Source organism: Bombus flavifrons, chromosome 16 (assembly GCF_040668555.2).
Source record: "Bombus flavifrons isolate JBK064 chromosome 16, iyBomFlav1_principal, whole genome shotgun sequence".
In the NCBI taxonomy this organism is placed as follows: domain Eukaryota; kingdom Metazoa; phylum Arthropoda; class Insecta; order Hymenoptera; family Apidae; genus Bombus; species Bombus flavifrons.
The window spans coordinates 8,948,688-8,972,854 of NC_138457.1; the positions used below are offsets into that span (position 1 = coordinate 8,948,688).

Genomic DNA, 24,167 nt, shown 5'->3' on the forward strand with positions numbered 1-24,167 from the left:
ATTTACTATATAGTAGCCCATACTATATACTATGCGTATAACATAGCCTATACTATGAGTATAACACAATTGTAACCAAAAGCGTTAAGTAATTGAGGTATTATTAGAATGGCAGTAAAACTATCGGAAATTATTGCAGCTTAACAAGGTTAATTTATAGTTTGTGTTCCTTAACTCTGTTAATTGGCTTTATTTGGACTTGAAGTCATACTTGTGGGGCTAACGACCGTGACCCAACCCGATATAATCACTTGTGGCCACTATTCTGACCACCTTGCGTTCATTGCGCAGGTCAGCGCCTCTTTTCTTTTGCTTGTGTCTCCTGGTGTCCGATATTACATCTCGAATGAGCAGCATTTTCAGTAAAAATTTATTTTAGAGTTTCAAATGTAGAGAATTTATTCTTTTCAAGAGGATAAGGTAAAAAAATATGTCGCGAGGAAGAACCGGAACAGAATTAAATTGATCTCATGGTAAATTAAATAAAGCAAAGATATTTTCTTTTTTTTTTTTTTATCATTTATTAAAAAGGGAAAAATAATACTGGTGGTTAATTTGTCAAACTCGGTGTATTTAACGGAAATACATAATTCGCAATTTCCACTTAACCATGGAATTCCACAGAGACGAGAACGAAGCAATTTCGTGTTGAAGGGAATCCAAATCCATGGAAATTACTTGGGTAATCTTTCTCAACCAGTCAGGCTAATAAAACGAGCCTCATAAGGAAACAATTAACGAGAAACGCCGAAATTGCCATCGAGTGGTTTTGTTAGAAAACAGATTGTGGTTTTTCCTCTCGATGAAGAAGAAACCAAAGGAAAGAGAAGAGAAAAACATTTGTTTCCAGGAAGCAAGTGCAACAAGCAACAACTATTATTATTCCTTTATTACTCTACTCGTGTAGATAAACCTTAATGGCTACTCAGCATTGATATTGCCAGTGCGTTCGAGACTATGAGAACTCCGTGGTGTCGCTAGTTGTTATTATTTTGTTGACCTTTGTATACAGGCTATTTCAAAAATCTGGAGTCATCGGAGACAGAAAGTTTTTAATCAGGTCAAGATAAAATATCATTAGTAGACTGCGGATGTTTGTGGAAGTTCGCATTTTTATAAACACCATTTAAAAAATTAAAATTATGCAGAAATTTATGCCACTAGACAAAATATAAATTTAACGTAGTTTATCTATTTTTGCATTCTTAAGTTCTACATAAAACAATAAAAATCTGCGGTCTAATTTGTATACAAAAGAATACATTTTTCAAGATTTTCAAGTATTACGGTCCATTCTATTCTTTTATATTTACACTTGAAATGTAATAGCAGATATTGTTTTGATCCGTTGTTTCTTAGCGCTGTTGCGCTTCTCTTGTTGAGTATCGTTTCAGTGTCTTTGAGGTTTGACTAACATTTTTGAAGCAACCTGTACAAAAACGGCATTCGCTTGCACGATAATTATTTACCTATCGGTCGTGATATAATAATCGCGAAAGAACAACTGGCTAGAAATAAAGTACGATAAAAATGGGATGGAAAAATGGCCAATCGAGTGACGTTACGCGTGTGCACTGGTCGAACCTTGAATTTTGTTGCGTCGATTATCTCGCGAGATCGTTGTCCTTGCGTGTTCACTGAAAATCCATGAAAACAATTCGCTTCACACCGGCTTCTTTGGCGACTTGATTTGCAACGGCGTGTTTTTGATGCCACTGGAACGAGGTCCTAATTGGTAGAAGTCTCTTTGCGACGAAAATTTGAGGTTATAATTGACACGCTAAAAGCATCGATAGATCGAGAATCTTCTAAAATGCCTATAGGTTTATATATACTATATTTTTGTCTGAAGCTTTTAGTAGCTACTATATTGGAAGATTTCTGGCGAGTGTGAAATATTGGAAAAGGTAGGAAACTTTTGGAACTACAGAATATTGGAAAATACTGGAAAAACCTTTTAAATGTAAGTTCAATGTTATCTAATTGTTATTTGGATTGGAAAGTTCCAGAATAAAAATCGTAATCAATGGTATGGAGAGGTTATACTATAATTTGACGAGAGACGAGTACGAAGTTAGTATTTTTGGAGGCCTACGTAACTAGAAAATTGCACAGGCTGAACTGTGCAGCGGAATGGGATAAATTCGTCATTCTATGCGCCTGTGGCATCGTCATCTTGAGCGCCCACATTCGACCTTCGCGGCAATGCCGCAGAATTTATTCTGTCGTCCATTGGCGTCGATGTAGCTACGATTTTTTTTTAATTACCGCCGCTTAATGAACGACCCTGTACAATTAGCAAAGCAGAATCCGAAATTACTTTACGTGTAATTTTGGCTGAAAGCGTATTGCAATTGTGAATAATAATTCAAGCGGTTTAAATGGAAATTACCATGATGAACAGTTTATTACGTGAATTGTTATTACATGTATAGGGTGTTTCCTAAATAAGGGTGACCTTTTAAAATAGCTACGTTACTTTGGTCAGCGAACAAAAATGACAGAGACGTAGAAAGCGATTTTTTCAGCAATTGGTAATTAACGAATTCTTATGTGACAAAAATAAATAAAAAATCGTTTTCTATGACATACTATACATTGCTATTTTATAACTATACGTACGTGCACGTTATACGATTCTTGGTATTCAACAATAGACAATACAGACGATCTTTATGAATTATTCTTTTCTAAGATCGTATCTTTGCTTCTTAATTGAAAAGTAAAATTTGTGTTGTGTTTCGTGCGATGCGATTCCTATAAGAAAAAAACGTTCACCTTGGGCTGTGCTCTCGAAAGGATGCGCAAAAGCGACTTAGTGTGCGACCACTGCACTTGGTCTGATTAACACCACGGTGTAACTATGTACTGGGTGTCCTCAAGTTATTGCTGTCAGAAATTTCAAAATATTTATCCGGTTCAATATTTCTATGAATTTAAAAATATTTTTACTCAAAACGAACGTGGACCTAACCTACCTCCGACAATGGAAAACTCGAATAATACGGGAGGGTCCATGCATCTTAATAAATCGTGCGATGAAATTGTAAAAAAAAAAACATTTCGATAACGTGACATCGTACGTATGTATTTAAATTTAATTAACTAATTAATTGCTTGAAAGTTTGATCGACTGCCTTAACAATACCTGACTTTTCACACTTTCGTGTTCTTTATGTTGAACTTTCGAGTGGCATGAAATTGGATAATACGGACACTTCGGTTAAACGGGACTGGGATAACCGAGACTCTACTGTACTCGGTCGGTAAAAGACAATTTTCTACCGATTTTCTACTCTGCACCTTTGATTGTACCCTGCAAAATATGAATTTGCATGAAAATTCGTAGTTCACTTATCACACACCCCGTATAAGCGGCTTAACGAGCAACGTCATCGCGTCGATCGGCGATCAGGGTCGTGTATTAGCATGCTCGGGTGTGCCTTCCGCGCCCACTCCCGGCCTTGAAGCGTTCTCCGTGAGAAACAGAGGGACGAGGAGCAGCGACGAGATGTCAAGGAAGGAATGCTAAACGCGGAATGCAGGTCGCTCCGCGCGAATCCTCGCCGAGAGTCACGTGCTCGGTATCTCGTTGCTGGTTCGATCGCGGAAAGCCCCGGGAAACGTCGAATCTCGTCGCTGATCCAGCCTCCAACCATCTGCCTTTCGTATTCCACATGCAATCGTATCTATTCCAGTCACAGATTAACATGATCGGCTCATGACATTTTCATAGAATCTACTATATTGTCAGATTTGAAATTCTAATAGATGAGGAGCGTCGATTATTTTAGTGTCCCTAGTATTACTAGTTACTCTAGTAACCATTGTAATTGGAATATTCGTAGTTTGGTGATTTTAAAGTTACTAGATAAATGTAACGATTACTTTAGATTGAAGAGTTTCTAGGTTATGCACGACGATTTTATAATTTCTTAGGTTATGTGATAGTATTCAGACGAAACAAACTTTGATCGTCGATTATACGAAATAAACGTTGCGTATAGCGAGCAAGTTGTATGCAATTTTGGCTGGCAACTTTTCTTCTGTATCTTTATTTTATCACTGGACTAATCAAATAGAATTTCTCAATTCCTTTCTAATTTTTCCGAACATACAGTAATTATAAAAATGATACAAGAACTACCGAAACATTATTTTACAAATTTTGATATTTAATGTGTCTCGTGACTCCTTCGAAATTAACACGAATACGAAGATTCGGACAAAATGGATCAACGAAGGGTAAGTCGAGAATGGAACTGAATTTCCACAATAAAAATCTATACATTTCTAATCGCTCGTAGCTCGGTAATCGCATGCTGAAACGTACTGCTACTAAAAATAATCAAAACGATTCTAGGTTCTTGTGGTTTACGTAGGACCCACAGGTCGTAGATTGTCGTAAGAGGATCTGTCCTGTTTGTACAGTAGGCAATGTGTGTCAATAGGTATGCGCGGGTGCAAAGGGTTGAAAGTAAACGCGACGAAGTAGCTACATTCACAGGAACATCGTTTTCTAAGGCTTTCTTGGTATTTATGAAGGAAACTGGTCGACGTTAAACCGGCTTTCCACCGACGTATCTCGCTACTAGTCGTACCGTTACCTCACTCCATCTTCCCTTTCTTCCATTTCACCGCGGTTTTTCCCTTTCGAGGGCCACCATCATCTTCGCCCGAGTCGCATGAAGATTTTTATCGCTGTCACTCCACGAGATCGTGTCTAGATCACATGCCATTTGCTAGCACCACACATCTCTCCTTTTCTTTATTATTGGTAACTTTTTGATGCGTAGGGATACTACTAGGTTGGCAACTAAGCGATTGCGGATTTTGTCATTACCATCTAATGATAAAAACCAGAATCACTTAGTTGCCGACCCAATATTTTGCATCAATTTAAGAAGATTTTATTTTTAAAGGGAATTTAAGGCGGCGTTAGTGTGGTTCTTCGCTTGTTGGAAGACGCAGGAAGGAATTTTTCAGTAAAAATTAGGTTATCCCGTGTGAAATCGCAGTCATAAATTAAAATACAATATTCACATATTTTACGACGCGTGTTTCCTATTCGTAATGTTTCGAACATATTTTTCGCGATTGAAGTTGCTATTATTGAAGATAAAGGGGAAAATTCATATTCTAATTGATATTATGCCATCAGAATCATTTTTTAACATGGAAATTTTTGCATACAAGTTTGTACAAGTTTTCAATTGTACGAAACTAGTTGATATCGCAAAAGTTATTCGAAATTTTTATAGAAAGCACAGGATATTCCAAAAAATTGTTAAATAAAATTTCCCAATGAATTTTTAGACGATATTCTGAACGTTCTAAAAATTATTTAAATCTGGGCGTTGTCATAGTCTCGTTGAAACGTGCAAGTGTCTAGAGAGTACAAATACAACAGAATTTCCAGAAGAAAGGATTCTTTGACGATGAACAGTTGGACTTTGTATAGTTCCTTGGCACGATTCAGTTTTTTTCGTAGAACCACTTGCACTTTTGATCCTGAAGAAGGGTGGAAGCTAATCTAATCTCTGGTGGAATGTCACGGCTGTCCATCCTTCCTCAGGTATACGGGCGCCTCGGGTTATCTGTAGCTTTACAAGCACGAATTCTAAAAAAAAAAAAAATAATAAAACCCACTGCCGCGCTCTTTTCTAAACTCTTTTAAAGAAATTTTCTTTTTTCGACGTAGAAACGTTGCAAAAGTTTTCATTTAAATTCGCTTCGTGAAGGAATAATAATATAATTCTTAATAAAATTTCTCTGTTCTGTTGTTATTAAAAATTGAGAGAATATTTTTTCAACTTTCGATAAATCGTATTATTAAATTGCATATTTTGATAAATTGGCAAGAAAATTGAAGATGAAAAGAACTCTTGTAATACGTAAAAATACATAAAATATAGTACTCGTTAAACAATTTTCTATCCAGGTTACATCTTTTCAATTGTTTTCGTAGAAACTTGTATTTGCATAAATATAATAATAATAATATCGCAAGGATACAAACCAGTCTTGTTACAATATTTGATAGGCGAAAGAAATCTCTTTGTTTCAATTGTGTTTGTAAAAAATGTACATGGAAATTTGCACAAATATCCACAGTTTATTTCTTATTAAATTTCTATTACAAAGCAAAACGATGTGGCTAGACAAATGAAACAAATACTTTCGCCTAATTTTTTTTTATTATTTAATTTCTACTTTACAATTTGGTAAATTCTTTCGCCTAATGTCTGTAAAAATTCTCATCGAGACGAACGGACCTCCTCCTCTCTGCTTCCCAGTCACGTCGAGAAAGAGGTTCTTTTCTGACCAAGCGGCGGACGCAAAAGGGGGATGTCTGACAAAGCAGAAATCCGCGTGAGACGCTTCGCGAGCGTGAGAGAAATTACCAATTAACCTTCCGTGACGGCCAATTAAAGCCGTATTTCTTATGTACACCGTTGAGCATCCATGAATAAGAGGGAAAAGAGGCGCGGTTCGCTTACCTCTTGGAAATTCATGAATGGAGGATTCGTTGCTTCGATTAATTGGCAAGCTTGGCGACTGGAAAATGTGAAAATTGCCACGAGCGTTATCCTTAATGGATATCATAGAGGAGGAAAGTATAATCGATTAGATTTTCCGTATTCGACCGGTGGAAAATCCATTTTCGAAATTCCATACTCTCTCGAGCGAATCTAACCTCAAATGGAATAAACGTAGCATCATTTGTTACGCGTTAGCTGACATTTAATAATTACGAATTGCAGCTTCAAGTTTTTACGGAATAGCGAAACTCGTGTATTATGAGATTATTCGTTTTTCATGTATGTAGTAATGTGGAAAGAGGAGAATTTTTGAAATTACACACTCTGTCAACCAGATCCAATTTTAGTGCGGAAAACCAGCTTATTCGCCAGATGGCGTTGCGTAGCAGGAACGAGATTGTTAATACAAAATAGACCAAAGGTTGGAAAGTTTGTAATTGTTCAGTGAGATTTACCTATACTCGTATATGGCTTGTCAATTTTCTAACGTCATTGATCATTTCTAATATCGTGAACTATCGTTCAAGACTGGATATTAACGATTGGAAAATATTTTAGGTTAGCAACTAAGCGATTACGGATTTTGTCATTAGGTGATATTGACAAAATCCGCAACCACTTAGTTGCCAAGGCAATAAAGATAGAAAGACGATCCGTCCAGTTGTAACATGATATCCTGAGATTTGCAGAGATCGAACGAGCGATTGGCTCGGTGTGAATTTCACGTGTGAATTGAGCCGGGCGATTCGTGAAACAGAAACGAAACTTCTCACGGACATGGCTCGCGATAAATGTAAATAGCCGCAGCTTTGCGTCCTTTGTGACGAGTCTCTGTCGGCGTCCGGCCGAGTTCGTCTCGAAATTACCATAACAAAATGTTCTGATTGCTTGCAACGACGAGTCGGAGACACGACCAGGCCCCTGGCTCCGCTTCTACAAAACATCTCCTCCTTGCTGTACGCGTTTCGCGCGAAAGAAAAGCCAGCTGCACGCGAACAGGTACACTAAATTCGACGAATCGAATCGCCAACGGCAGAAAAAGAAATAATCGATCAACCGACCTGACCGCTTTTTGCCCAAGTTACTCGATCTTTGTGTTCGCTGTTTCGTTTGACAATAGCGATTATTTTTTTCTTTACTTTTCTATATCTTTGCGAAGGTAGTTAAAAATCAATTTTTGTCTTCTTTTCTTTTCTTTTTAGAGGTGATTTTTAAACGAACGTCGATTTCCTAGAAATAATAAAGCGAGACTCTCCTTGTTACTTTCTAACGCTCCTTTTTTAGGTGCAAAGTAAAATCTGTTGAATGATGACTTTTTTAAAAAATGAAATTTTATTAGAAAATAATTACTTCCAATTAACAATAGAATTTTACGTTTTATTCCTCTGCTCTTGTGGCCTTGATGGCCTTTTCAAGACATATAGGGTGGTTGGTAACTGGCGGTACAAGTGGAAAGGGGTGATTCTACGCGAAAAAAGAAGTCGAAAGTGTAGAATAAAAATTTCTTTTTTTTTTTTATTTTTCCATCGAAACAACGATCTACAGTGAGATGGGTTATAACGTACCGCACGCGTACCGAGCGAAAATTCAAAGTCGATTTTCTCGAAAACAAAGCCTCGAACGAAAAATTGTTATTCTATATTTTCGACTTCTTTTTTCGCCTAGAATCACCCCCTTTCCGCTTGTACCACCAGTTACCAACCACTCTGTATGTAGATTATAAATTTCCAATGTATAATTTCTACAATTTTGCACTGAATAAGTTGAAAGTCGGAAATAAACTTCCTTCGATCCAGAGCTTCCTTTTCAAGGAAATAAAATTTGAAAATTCCTTCGATATATGCACTGAATTGTCCTTTACGTGTTCATATAGTTTAATTTTTTTAAATAAAATCCTACGTCCTTGTTTATGCGTCACAGGTATCATGTATAAGCTTTCATATATATATATAATTTGTGGAAAGTTAAGATTTGACGTCAGTGTTTACATATGGCGCCACCCAGCGCATCCTATTGAACAGGTAAGTCGAACAAAGGTTTCAGCAGTGTCAGATAAGGTCGAATTGTCGCTAGGTAGAGAACAGAGAACTCGAAGCCTCAGTAACTATGGCAATTAGGTGGACACAGCGGTGGGAAAGGAACAACAGGTGGCTGAACGCGTCACCCTCAAAGTGACCCTGGAAATAAATTCCAATCCTCGATATAAATCCCGGGAAATTGACGCTGCTTTTCTCATGGCACCTCAATTAACATTAGCATTTACTAAAAACCTCCCAGCTGAATATTAATTAATTACACGTGAACGCAGTGCAATTGAATTTTTGATTCGTGAAATTTCCCTCTATATTTAGAAAGATATTTTCGGTATTCTATACGAATATTTAATAAACCTAATTTTTCTTATTATGATTAGAATATTTAATAATTAAGAATTTAACAATTTCTACTATAGTTATATTCCGATATATAATTATTAGAAAATTTCTCTTGTAGAAGGTATTTAAAAATTATGCAAAAATATACAAGAGGATTGACAATATTGCTGTAAAATAATTCATGGTTAATTTTATTTTCTCTCTATTTCAGGTGAGTACTATTTACCATGCTGGACAATTCGAATTACCAAACTCCAACGGTTTAACATTACGAACACGGTGAGTTTTAAATATGAACACATATTATATTATGGTCCCTGGGTCGAAAATTCTGATTTTGTCATTTTTCTCGCGAATTCATTGCTATAGCTCCTTAAATGAGTCAAAAAGCGAATTAAGGCGAATGGAAATAGTAGGTGAGCATTTAACGCGAGAAAAAATGACAAATAAAACATGTTAGAGCGAGGGTGGCGATAAAACAAGAGGGGAATAGAGAGAAAAGAGACTCTGATGCGTGGCGGAGACCTCGCGATGCTCAACGAAGCTTCAAGAGACTCCGTAATCATGTCCGGTTTCCTCCACATTGCCGGGTAACATCAGAGACACCGACAATTTGCGATTAGAGGCATAGATTATCGAGAATAATAATGGTAATATCAAGATAGAACCATTTTACGCGCAGCGGGCGTGCATTAATTAAAAAATATTAATTCGCCTTTGCGTGTTGGGGATAAAAGTATATGGATTCCGTAAATTCTATAAACTCTTGTCAAATTTTTCTCATTTTTATAAAAGAGACAGGGAAAGGAAGACTTGTTTATTAAAATTTTGACGTTTTCAAAAAAATCGCCTACAGAGAGTTAGGATTCAAAATAGAAGATACCGAGTTTAAAAAAATTCTGTGTAGAAATTTACACAAAGATCTCTATACATTTCTCTCTATTTTTTGAACGAACCACTTTGCAAATGACCAAAGATAATAGAGGTAGTAGGTAAGGGAAGAATTATTAAAATTTTAAAAATTTATGTATAGAAAGTTCGTACTTAAAATAAAACAGACTAGGTTTAAAAAAAAGTTCTCCGCGAAAAACTACGAACACTGGAAAAAGAAATTTTGCGAAAGCAGCTTCCACGTCAAAGTTATCCGCGTTTAAAATTTGTCGGGCGCTGCACTAAGCAACAAACCCTACTAACTTCAACCTCCTGTAACTTTTAACCGATTCACTTTCCGAAAAAAATTCATCCCACTGAACCTTCTTATTTTTAGCTAAAAATCAAGTCTGTACCAATTTAAATCCAACTTTTACACCAAAAACATTCAATATACCTATGTAACCAATTCAAATCATTCAGATCATCGTCATAAAACTGCACAAAAGAAAATATTTCTATGCCTCAAAACCATCTGGATAGAGCCTACAAAGCTCAGGATTGAAATCGTACAATCGGAGGAAGAAAATACAGTCTGAACAAAGAAATTGAAGCTGCCGAAGAGTAGCACGCAAGGAAAGGTGCGGTCGGTTTCGCTGCTTGTTCAAGGCCGTTCGGTGCATGTGCAACCGATAGACGCATATTTTCTTTTGTCACCATGAGCCCCTCTTTCTCGAACTGCCAGCTCTTCCACGGAATTACTCACTCGACCGGTATTTTTACCAGTCATCGCGACTCGCTGCTCGCGGCTCGTTTCTCGCGTGTTGCGATCGGAACCGCCTCTTCTCGAGACGGAAACCGATTATTTTACGAAGATACAACGACTAGCGTGCGAGGTCTCTCGCTATATACGTGTGACGCATTCTGTATTCGTCGTATCATTATTGTGGCCTCTATTATGTGTCACGTTCTACATAGGCTCATCTATTTAATTTGGCGTCTATTTTAAAATCTATTTTCAAAAATTTAAGAAGCATGGAATTATACAAAATTGGTATCTTCTTTATTAGAAAAATAAAGATATATCGCGTGTTACGAAAGATCATAAAATCGTCAGATTCGAAACCTCAACATGGAGGAGCAGAGCGCGTAACAGCGAGTGGAGGATGTGGTAGCCCAGCGGTCAGGGACTCCGGAACAGATGTCGTTCCTCTTCCTGGATTTCCTTTTCGTGGAATACCTCAATTTACTCAACAGATTGCCTGCTGTTCGTTGCTCATTTGCTCTTTGTTCACTGTCTTTTGAACAAAGAATTTCAACGTGGATGTTCTGCTATACTACACTATATATAGTTCGTGGTTGAATCAAGCAACGAGCAAAATTTCTTTATTCGTTCGATAAGTACGATCAACACGAAGAGAGTGAGTGTCGATAGCCAAGTTAAAATAGGGATATAGTCTATTCTCTTTCTATTGAACATGGACGCACAGAAATTCTTCTTTCGTATTCTTCCTGCCAATTAACTCGCGTTTCAGTTTGGTTCTATTGACGTTTAGCAATTAGAAGGACCATAATAGTCGTCATTTTGCAATTGTTCAGGGATGCTTCGTAACTTTTCAAAATACAGAATTGTCTTTTCGCCTCAGCTAACCGTAGCCAATAAATTACTTCCGAAACTTGTCCATAGTCTGATCTAATAACGATTTAACCTCTATTCATAGTTCAATTTAATCTATCCAGGTTGGTAAATGCCACACGCTGACCATTGTTTTCATATCTACAAAGCTAGAACGGTTGTGTCAACAGAATTACTCAAACAATTACGTTGAACCCCAAATTTATGAAAGGCACGCAAACCTTGTGAAACATAAAATCAGCCCAAACCACGACAGCCGTAATCTACAAATATCAACAGCCGTCATGTAACACCTAATATAATACGTGCTCCTAAATTTTGTGAAAAAAGGTGTCGTCAGCAAGTCCCCAGTTGTTTGCATTGACCAAGGAGACAAAAGCTGTGGCTGCTGCTGCAGACTGCCTGAGCCACCTAAAGGCAGACTAAGGTCGATACGGGGTTAGGATGACGAAGTGCAAGAGGGAGAGAGAGCGAGAGAGAGAGAGGAGAAGGAAGCGGAACGGCAGCTGTCCCGTTTCCAGAATTACGAAGGGGCGCGTGCGCGGAAGCTCGCATGGGGGTCACCCGAGCGATTCGTCGAAGGTTCGCAGGTAGACCGACCCGGTCAGAGAGAAATGCAGCCCTAACCTCAATTCGAAGGCCCATTGCGAGGCACACCTGACCCGGATCAACCTAGAAACCGAGCTGGGGACGGTCTGCCACGGTTCAGGTTCAAGTTCAAGGTTCTGACACAGAGCACACGCTGGCTAGGTAGGTTGTTTTCTCTCGTCGTGCATCCTTGAAGGATATTTGATGAAAGGTTGCAAGTTGAAACTATTGGGTGAGGAGTTTCGAGTTGAAGGAAGGATCTGAGGAAAGCGTGATGGCTTTAGTAGCCTGGATTTTTATATGGAAATTTATGTTTCTAATGGGATTTAGTAGAAGCTTGTTTTATTTAACTGGATCTTCATAGTAGAATTTCAATGGAGTCGTTTTACTTTTCACAAACATATACAAAGACACAGAAAATATTACGATGTTAATGTGTAATTGTCAGAGGAATTAGCTTTTATAGGTTAGGATCTTTTCTATGTAGATCAGAATATTCGGAAACGTGACACAAAATCAAATGAGAAGAATATCGTATTTTTATTTGTTTTATTCAAATGTATAGCTTCTTCTTTTCATTCGATCTTATACATTCTCAGATTTATTCATCTTTTACTTGCATCTTTTCCAAAATACGTTCGATATTAAATGTATCCTTGTGTTTAATTTTGTGTTCAATTTTCTATATCCTTAAATGCATTCCATTCTATACAGTATGATCGTATACATAGAATTATAATTCATTTAATACGAACAACAAAATAACTTCTTATCTATGACGAGTACAGAGTAAATGCTTCACAGATAGATTAAATAACAGAACGTAAGGTAGAACAATACGAACGTATAGTAGATGATGACATAACCGAAGCTGAATCGAAAGTGGCGTGCAGAAAGAGACAGAGCCCGTAACAAAGTAGAGCGGTGCATCAGCCGAGCAGAACGAAAGGCCTTGGCGATCATGATCGTTAGTCACCGATAATGCTACTAACGAGAAGACCTCCAAGTGTATATTCATACGTACGCCGCGACGAAAAAAACGTCTCCGGTGCTCTTGACACCCGGTCACCTCTCCGTCATATTGCACAATCGTCTGTCTACGTTGCGTTTTCACCTTATTTTATCCTGTTGTTCTGCCTTTCAGAGCGTGAGAACATGGCATTCTTTATCTCTACCTCCGCTGATTATCTCGAACGATGATTTAATCGTGTCTCGAATTTGCATTTGTAAATCCGATCGCAGATCAAACTGTGTTTCTTAATGTCTACGTTTCTTTTACCTTGCTTCCTATGTAACAGCATATTTTCTTCTATCCGATCTGAATTTTCCTTGTTTCCTCGTTCTCATCCAAGTGGTTTAATAGCAGGCATTATTATCTTTCTATGAAAAACTGATCTTAAATTCAAGGCAACTCCGCCGATGTTCTTGAAGAATAATGAGATGGTTCGACTAATGGTGCATTAAGAGATATCTTCGTTATCTTCCATATCTGCAGCATGCTTTTTTCTTTCAACATGATGTATTACGTGATTTAACAGATAAAAGTGGATACAAATGATGCAATATTATTTTCCAATCTCCTGTTATCGTTCTAGGACCTTGACCTAGATCAATGTTAGTTTTAGGCTATCAGTGAGAAATTGATAGTTCATTCCACCCATTTAAGAGTTTCAAAAGTATGGAAATAAATAAATATACGTATATATATATGAGGAAAAAAATAAAACAAGTTCGTTCAGAATATGAATTTTTATTTTATTTTATTTTAGCCTACTTTTAGTATACACGTGAAAACGTGCGATACAAAGGTATAGAATTTTTGAAATAAAAATCTAAATGACGTGAAATTTCACAATTTGTTAGATTCGATAAATCAGAAAATAATAATTGAATTGTTTAGTTCAACAAGTTCTATTTTATCTGCACTATTGGCAAGTAGATTCTAAATCACCTATACTACGTTGCACGAGACTAATAAAAAAATGAGTTTGCGGAGTTGTGCCGCGACGAAAGGTAAAATTGATGACGTCGAATCAGCACTGTGACGACTCGCGGATCGTAAACAGTGGCACGAGGTCACCGTGATTAAGGCTCGCTCGTGAACGACACTAAACGATCCAACGAGGCCGGACAAGCGTTGCGGTAGTCGTTTCCTCGTGGCACGCCACATGAGCAGAGATCTTTGACCAGCGATACACGTATCACCGACCTCTGGTCTCGTTTCTGGGCCAGACGTCTCGTACTTCCTCGTCTGATCCGAGAATTTCAGTTCTTATTGTAAATAACAACGTTTATTCGCGAATTAAAAAAATTTGTTTCACAGGTCTTACGTAGGTTTGTTTAATTAAAGGACAAATTTGGAGATTTTTGGGTGAGGTTTCAGTAGAATGGAAATTTCACTTTAAGGGGATCTTCGATAAGAACTTGTAGATTTGTAATTATCAAGACGGTATATATTTTTTAATTCAAGCTGTTAGTATTCTCTATAGCTCATAGGTGACGAGAAACTGTTGCATAACGCACACTTAATTTATGCGTCGTGCACTTTGAGGTGTTGCACTCAGACTCGATGGCAGATTTTTATTGGAATGTTACTCATAACATTTCTTGACCAGCCATGTGGTTTATTTCTTATCTTCGAATTTGCTGATCTCAGCTTTTCACAGTAGCAGCAGGATATACATTTGCTATCCTTTTCTAAATGCTACCGTGTTTAACGTTACTGGATTTATATTCAAGACTTATATTCAATTCGTACAAGAAAAATATTTACACTCACATCAGCTTGATCTTGATTTTGATCCATGACTCATTTCGATATACAATCTGTCATTTTGCAATAAAACCGTCTAAACATCGAAATATACCGTGTTCCATTGATTTAAAGGTTGCAGAGATCTTTGAAAACTGAAAATGTTGGGAGATGGCAATTTTGAAAAATTGAAATTAGAATATTGAGATTATAGAAGATTAAAATTTTGACAAATTTAATTAAGGTCACCAGTATTCAGCAATATTTTTGGTTCGTTTGTGTACTTTAGATTTATGGCTCTCTTTTCTGTAGATCGTAGATACGTACAGTGATTAGATAAAAGATATAAAGATTTTTATTAACAGTAGATATAGATTTAGTCGAAATTTTAAGTATTATCTAAGTGTCGATAACTTTTATCTACTTAGATCGTGTTTCGTTCTTTATAACCGTTATAAAGATTTGCTTAAGAGTACCTTTGCAGCAACAGTATTTATGTTTGTTTCTATGTAATTTTTTAATCTGATTTTCCAAGATTTCCCTTGAAACTAAATTTAGCGAAAAATAGAACAGAACGTACGAAAAGAATCGAAGTAAAAATTATCTTTATTAAAAAGCTTACAGAAATTTCCATAGCTTGTACATTATAGTAATATTACTATTCTTTGGTATAACGTTACTGAGGTTAGATGCGAAAAATATTTTGGTTAGAAGCTTAAGATAATTCGATATCCACATAACCTCGATATCATCATCGAAGAAACGTATAATAATAATTTACTTACTAAAATCCTGATCATGAAAGGGATTTGTTTTGCAACTGTTATTCCTATTTGCTTCCGATACACATATGTTCACGTACTTCTTTTATCAGGCTATTTAACTATTAACCTAGCCGTTGCCTAGTTATTTAATTATACTTATTTAACTCTCAACGAAACTTATATTCCATACAGTATCTCAGTTACGATGTAACAATACCATGCACCAAAGGAATTTTCCCAAGAATTCCCTAGAGCTGAATTCCCTAGAGCGAAAATAACCAACGTCCATTCTATCGAATTACTTTCAACGGTAACAGCCTGCCCGTGAATTCAGCGCGGTTTACCATCAGGAAGAAAGCTTTGATTTGGTCTCGGACAATTTACTAAGAGCAGAGCAATTTTAAGAGGTCCAGAAAATGGCGGTAGCGCAAATAAAACTGGCGGCCAGTTGCTTGCAGGTTGAAACGCAGTGAAATCGTTGAACATTGAACATTTCACAGTGGCGGAGCCATATCGACCTTGGATCGCCTGTTATTAAAGCGCTATCGCGGTGCAACGTTAATGCGTTCGACTTCTCTGAATGAATTCCTAGCATCTCGCATGATTCTTTTTACGGCTACGGCCATTAGTCACGCATCGCGTACTACCTATAATAGGTATTCGCTTCTCGACTTCTTCCGTTCTTCTAATAGTGGACTACAAATACCCTGTATATTCGTCTCACAGATTTAGCCGACTGGCTGCGTTTCGTGTGATAGATTGCATTTTAATAGCTCTGTCAGTATATCAATTTTTCTGAATAATATAACGTCTTCGCGTTGCCAATCGTTGCATCTACGTATACCGGGTCATGAAAGTATTCGACGAATTTTTCTGTCTATATCGTATGTGTATTAATTCTTTTAAGGATAGCGTAAATAATCATTGTGTTAACGATTATTACCCCAATGTATATAGATACACTGGTTCAGGAAAGTATTCGAATATTTCGCACGGAAAATTTGAATTTCATATTGTGTGTGTTGAAGAGTATTTTGTTAAATATTTTGAAATTTTACTAATAATCGTATAATATGTAATAAATAACGTAAGTCTTTGCACGTGGCATGGTCGTTTAATTATGTATAATATTACATATTTTACACGATGGAATTAATAATACTCTTTATCGCGTGCAGTATAGAATACTAAATGGAATTAAGCATTCTAACCTAAAATGTTATCATCATCTGTATGTGATAAATCGATATTAATTAACAATTAATATTAATTCTTTACTAGTAACATTGCTGCATTTCCATGTCGACGATATAGAAGGGACAATGGTCACAAGTTCTATATTTAATCATACATGATTTCCACGAAATTTAAATAGTAAAAAATTGTAAAAAATTGTAAATCACCAAAACCATTACACTGGAATGAAAATACATAGCGATTCATCTTTGTCGGAATCTCGGTTTCTTCACAAAAGCAATATTTCTTTTGAACTCGAGACCGTTAAATTCCGACCTTTCTTTGAAACTACAATTTTTGGAAATAGAAATCCTGACCAGACATAATAGCTTACACAGCTGACCCAGGATGTTTCCAGGAGTCTGTCGGTTTCGTTTAGAAATTCAGCCACACTTTTAGGTTCAGTCTACGCCGAGGGTTGTCCTCGTTTCTCTCTGGCCATGACCCACCCCTATGGCCCTGGCTGGATGAAGCGACACCCACACGCGCCCAGCCGTCGAATCCTTCGTCCACCCTGTGGAAACTGCTACAGTGGTTCGCAAACTCCTTGCAAGCTTCCTATATCGATTCTTATATAATATGTTCATTAAGAATTGCTTTAAAAATTTTTAATGAATATACAGTGTGACTGGAAATTTGTTTTAATGTATAATTGAAAGAATAATTATCAGGTTGCATTTATGCATTCATGAAAATTCATATTTTTATGAATGCAAGTAAAAAAATTGAGAATTAAATATAGATTTGTTTTAAATGTTATAACTAATATGTTACTGAGGATTTTATTTTCGTTATTATCTTTCACATGTTTCAATATTACGCGTATTTCGTTCACTCTTGTATATTGAATTTCCTATAAATGCATAAACACCTACAATCTAGTAATTATCCTATATATTCGTGATTGGTACCGCGGATGGATACAAAATCAATTTCCACAAAATATAAAATGTATGATACATGAATTATTGTAATAATATAAAAACCGTAATATTATTAATTTAACATAACAAGAACTGCGCATACATATAGAGATCGAATTACAAACATTCAGCTGGAAAAATTAAAAAAAAATAACTCCATCCATTCAAAAAAAAAAGATAACTCCATCCGTACAAAATTATACTATACAATACAATACTCAGCGCTCCTAAGATTTACAGAATTCGTTGGAAAAAGTAGGAAATTGGCAGGACAACGATTGAATCGGACACGATGGGCTGGTAATTTCCATTGAATAACGGCCTGAAAATTTGTGAATTAATGAAAAACCGGGCTGTAGGTTCATTGAAAAACGGGTCACGGACCACAGGTTGCGCATCACTGATCCGCGACATTCACCGTGTTTCCCGGCGAGATCCTACGTATACCTGTGTGCTCGCGTTTGTACGCGTGTGTTTTAGGTGTGTAGGTGTACGGGCGCATGCGTCCGTGTGTATTTATTCAGGGTGTAACAGGTGGATGACGTCACGAATAGGGTGGTAACCCCCTAACATCAAGTTAGTAAAAGGGTGCCTCCCTCCATCGAACTCTCATTCTGCAACTTGGGACTTGGTTCCTATATACATAGAGTATATACATACTAGGCAGGCATAAGGCAAGTTTAGTATACACGCGTTCTTCACGCTCTTATGGCAGTTTTCCCGTGACTTACGCTTTTCTCAATTTGTTATTTAGGTCCCCTCCTCCCCCACCCCACTTTATAAAACTAATTTAGATTTTGCCTTCTTCACGGAGAAAGAAGAACATTAAATAAATGACGTGTAGATTCGTTCTAGTTTGTTTTTGGTGGCAACAATGGAAAATGCGATGCTGTGTTGCATCGAAGAGTAAATCAGAATCTTCCTAGAAATCGATTCTTTGCTTAACCCTGGAGTTAAGCTGGTTTTCTCAAATAATCAATTTCATCGAGTGCCCATTACTGCCGACGTCTACTTTGAGCTCATCAAAAGCAAATCATCGAGTCTCATCCGGCTGATCTTGAAAAGTTGCTTCACAAGCAAAGACAAAGTATTAATATTAAATTTTACAGTAGTTTACTTCTGGTCTATCCGTGATTTAAAAAATATCTCCAGTTAGAGGAAAAATATGGAAGAGTTATTAGGTTAGGAGATATAATTATCGCAGAAGTTATAGGGCAAAATTTTTATTTAAATTTAGTTTAAATACAGTTAATTCGATCGATTAGTTTTCGAAACTTTGTGGTTTTCTCATCTTCTATTAGAGTCGCCGACGGTGTGTTCAGTTGGATTCCAAGAACGCACATCAAATTCATCAAGAGGATCTCTTGTCTCGTTGGAGACTATCGATTTTCATTCAACGAGATATCTTCTCGATTATTCTGTTTTCCTGGATTGTCGTGTAGGAGAGGTACAGTATGGATTTTACAGGCTCTTTTTCTATCGTTTCGTGTTGCAAGACACGGCCAAGTTCGCGATATTCATGAAAATAACAAAAGACACAGGTGAAAGGTGAAGTCGATGACTAAGAATCTCCAAGAAAAGGAAAAATTCAGAGTTCAGCATTATTCCTAAGATTTAAGGAAACTTTTCTATTTTTGTGCAAAACAGGTTAGGGAATAATTTTAGAAGTTAAAAATATTCAGAATTTTTTATAGAAAAATTCTGAAATAGCGGAACAGTAACATATAATTGGAAATTGCAATATCTCACGCTGAGAAATATCATTTCTAACGAAATCCAAGATTTGTTAATTGAAACGCATTGGAAAAATACAAGGTTCCGCACATTGAAGTTCTAACTACGGAAGAATCTATTTTCTTGAATGTAAAGGCCGAGATTTGCATCAAGGGGATTTTGTGGGCGTATGCTTTTCAGAAAATCTTCGATTATAACGGCTTGTATTCTGCTTCACAGAGCAAGCTGTCAGCCGAGTCCTGAAAAACGTTTACTCATAAAAAGTGAATAATAAATATTCGAGAAAATTCCGAATTAATTACGTCTCCACGAAACTGAGCAACGGATTGCAGTTGAGTTAGTATGCTGTTCTCGAGGGGGACATTAAAAACTCGTTAAGACGTTAGATTTATTTGATACGTTCTCAAGAAAACTACAGTACCTTTTGTCTTTTCTCTCAACTACTTCAATTTCAAAAAAGCAAAAAAGATGCTGGAAATGTATAGTAATCGATGGAGAAAAATCGCGTATAAATGTGATAGCCTCAAAATTATATCATAAAGAATCAGATTACACAGATTCTGTATGACGTAAATCTCAAAGGAATGAAATAGAAGCATGTAGAAAAGATAGTAATCTCAAAATTGTAAAAGGAACTGAAATTTTTTATTTGGTTACAGCCCCTATATTATATCATATTTTTGAATCAAGATATACCGATAAAGAATTATCGTTGGAAATACTAGGTAGTTCTAGTAATTATTTTATAACTGAAAAGTGCATAATTCTACGTAAAAAAAAAAAAAAAAAAAAAGTTGGGAATGTACAATAGATTTCTCTCATTTAACGCTCCATTTTCAAGAAAACAGTAGTTGAAAATATTTAGCGCACACCTATTCTAAATGTTCGATCTCAATTTTCCCAGAAACGATGCACCAGACAAAAAACTCTTATACTATCCTTTCAATTTCCTATTCTACCTAGAATTACCTCCTCCTCCTCCTTTATACAACACCCCGTATACTGACCTCAAAAGTGCATATACGTATCGCAAGATATTGTGATACTATGTCGTAAAGGATTCCCTAAAAAAAAGTAACACTGACGCAGAATCTACCATACACACGTTGGTAGGGAGAAAAAATGAAAACGGTGTAGGTGGAAAACATCGAGGCTGTAGCGCAGAAAACACCGCGTTTGCGCGGCACAGGTATGGGGCACCCTACGGTGCAGGGTACGCGCGACAGTGAAAGTAGCGAGAAGTCGTGCGCTGATTGGTCGATAGTCGGCCGAGGTACGTCGGAGCCTGGCGGGCACCCTCGTGCCTGCACGGCCAGCCCGTACGACTTCAGTCAGTGTCGGACCGTAGACGCAGTAACATCGTTGAATGTTGTGTAGGCGCGTGCGTAACACGCAGCCCGTATTCACACGTATTCGTCTCACACACGAAGAAGGGGAATAGAGAAGAATAATAAAGAGGAACACGTAACATTCTTGTGCACTGTGTGTATGCCTGTTATTAGTGTGCATTCGTTGGTCGTATTACTTATACATACTTAAGAGAGCTACCGGTACGTATTGAAATTCGTGTGTACGCGCGTGTGTATGCCCTAAGTGTGACGTAACGTAACACCACCGTCGTGTTTTGTTGTGCGTCGCGCGGCTCCCGCACGTTTGTCGGCTATGCACACGTGTGCAGGAATGACGATAGTTGCGCGGCATGGAGGGCTCGATTGAAGTCCGGAAAGCGTTGCAATTCTTTTCATCTGTTCCGCAGTGATCGCTTACGCATCGGTCGAAATACACGTACGCGATATTATATATATAAAGCGTGTAATTCGTGCACTGGTGGTGTACGTGCCGAAGAGAAAACGAGAAAGTAGAAAGAGAAAAGGACACCGCGTGAAACTCGGTCGTCCGATAAGAGCGAGCGAGACGATCATCGGCTCGAAGACAAGACGAAGGAAAACGAGAAGAAAAAGAGGGAGAAAGAGTGGCCGCCGCATATCAGCGTGACAGAAAAGTGGAGCGAACAAGAAAGAGACTCGCTCGAACGAACGTATACACGTTCTTCTGGTGACCTCGATACACACGTATATACTCATCTGGCTGTCGGTTCCTCGTCGATCGTGCGCGCAGCCTCAGACAACGAGAATTTCGCCAGTGAAAATCATGCATTTCTACCACGGCTACTCGGCTGGTTGACGTTCCAGAAGCAAACGCGGCGTGCCTGCAACATACAGAGAGAGAGAGATACACGTCGGCTCGCCCGCTGGCTGGCTGGCTGTGCGTCCTCTCTTTCTCTCTCTCTCTCTCCCTCCCTCCGTCCCCACTTTCCCCCCTCCACCGCCCGCGCCTGCTGCGTTCCCTTTTGCGCGATCGTGACCCCGTTTCTTCGATGACCGACACTCCGTGGCTGCTTGGCCGCCATTAGAGGAGTCGAGAGCAGGGGAGAGAGAAAGAGAAACGAGAGCAACCGAGGCGAAACGAAGACGATCGTACGTCTCCCGTCACGAGCTCCCCCGTCTACGTTCTTCACAGACACACACCGTACGTCGTGTATACTACGTGTATGCGTATACGTGCAGAGCGCTCTGTTGCGAAGAGGAAGAGGGGCACGAGGAAAAGCAGCGCGGCCAAGCGAGACAGACGATGCGTGAGAGCTCGGGGACCATGGACTCTTGACAGTGAATCGATTCGCTCGCGCTGCCCTGACCTCGTATTCCTTGCCGCAATTTCGGTCGCTGAACGAATTATCGAGGTCAACGACTAGCGTAGTAGCCTCGTACCTCGTGTAAACAAAAGTGTACCCGCGCGCCTTCGTTCGAAAGAAAAATCGGATTGACGAATAGGAAGAGACTGGTGGACACGTGTGTACAAGTGTAGGTGCGCGTGAGAAGGTGCATCGCGGTGGCCGAGATTTTTTCTCCAGCGGAAGTGACGGGGAAAATTGAGACGGTGGAGCCGAAGGAACAGCAAACGGTGGTCCAGAAGGCGGAGCAGGCTGGCGAGATGCTGCAGACGGTGCCCCGTGTGCCTGTCGCCGGTGTCAAGCGACGATGGGGCAACAGGCACACCGGAAGTCTGCAGGAGTCGAGCCCGGAAGTGTCAAGCAGCGGCGTACTCTCGCCACCGCCGAATTTTCAACCATCCACGCCTGAAAGTGCAGCTGTCAAGAACGAAGAGCTTCAGCTGTGGGATCTCGACCTTCATCGGGGGCTCCAGACGAACGGAGATCATTATCGGACCACCATCACCGCCACAACGACTACTACAGTGCTGCCAACGGTCACCGATCCTGCGTCGCCGTTCACCACCCCCGTCGAAGGTTTGTGCTCGACACTTTTCGTATCTGTCGCGTTGCGTAAGCGCACGAGTGCTACTTGTACCGTTTACCGCGTGCCAGGACTGTTCCAGGTGGCGCTACGAAAGTTTCTTTTTTTAAGAGGGAGAGTAATATGTGTGTACGTGGTTTTTGTTTTGAATTTTAACCTATTACTTGAGAAAGTCTGTCAGATAGTTCATTTCTTAGATATAATTTCTTTTATTTATAATGTAACTCTATGTTTGATAATAATTTTATTTTAATAATCGTTATTTTTGGAGTAAAATAGAGATATGACTCGCTAGATGATTCATTTCTTAGATACGATAGTATATTTATGATTGCTCTATACATATTTTAAGTACTTGGTTGTAATAACGTATATTTTTACTCTAAAATAGAGATACATTATAGTTCTATACAAGTTTCTATGCCGCTCTATTGATTTTTCGTGATTTCTAATGATTTTATACCTGTAAATATTATTTTAGTTTCGTGAGTTTCCAAAAGTTACAGATATGTATGGTCATATTTCAGTTGCACGTTATCAAAAGAAAAATTTAAAAAGCAAGAGAGCGTGTTTTCTACAGAGAGTCCGGGAAATCTGACGAATATACATGGAAACGGTTTTTCTATATAACGAACTTTTAATTGACTGAAAAAAAAAGAAAGAAGTAGGTATGGGGAGTTACTTTGTTTGCCGGATCCACAGAAAAATTAATTTACTCGACTTGTAGCTGACAAATTGCTAATTAGTTGAAATTATTCCTCCGTACAAAGTCGACCAGAAAAGAAAGAGAAGAGAGAAGAAGTTGGAAAATCTTCGTCAAAAGCTTTGACTTTTTCAAACTTTCAAATTTCTGATTAACATTTAAGGACCAAATGATGTATTATAATGTTATAAATACCTCGATTTCTTCAAATTTCATAGTGATGCAAGAAATATCAATCGAATCCTTGGAATTCTTTTCATAGCCAGAATGTTTAAAAAACGGAATTCGATAATGCAAATTGATCGAAAAATATTGTAAACGAGATGTTGGTCCTTAATGGGTTGGGAGATGTTTCAATTAATAGGTTAAGGTACAATTTTACGTGAATACAATATGGAATATTAAAGAAGACATAAAAAGTTGTCCGAAAGACAACTAAAACGTAAAATAGGGCCAAGACAAAAGAGTTTCGAAAGATCGAAAGTCGAGTGGGTTGGAGGTTTCGTGAGCCATTAAACGGCCTTAGAGGTGATCGACCTACACACGTCAGTCGATTTCGTTAGAAAGCGACTGTACCTTTTTTTTCGAAATACCAAGCATACCTAGTTTCACCTAATTTTTTTCTCTACGAAATCAGGTCGAGGCCGATTGTGCCGGACCAAAAACGAGTATCGACGACCTCATAGGACCCGGTAATGGCGTTCGTCATCGATTGCGCCATCTTGCACCA

The 24,167-nt window shown here is 38.1% G+C and overlaps 1 protein-coding gene across 11 annotated transcripts in view; it reads left to right on the forward strand.

The window, feature by feature from the left end:
* Positions 1–24,167, forward strand: part of Ecr (ecdysone receptor) — a 189,866-nt gene that overhangs the window by 140,898 nt on the left and 24,801 nt on the right. Inside the window, exon 1 of one of the 11 annotated variants that reach the window (XM_069129156.1) lies at positions 20,727–22,727. The exons of 9 other annotated variants lie outside the window; for them this stretch is intronic. In XM_069129156.1, the coding sequence (XP_068985257.1) occupies positions 22,412–22,727 (316 nt within the window). In that variant the 5' untranslated portion in view covers positions 20,727–22,411. Of the gene's footprint in view, positions 1–20,726; positions 22,728–24,167 lie in introns of those variants that run through there. One more of the 11 variants, XM_069129157.1, reaches the window with a different exon arrangement.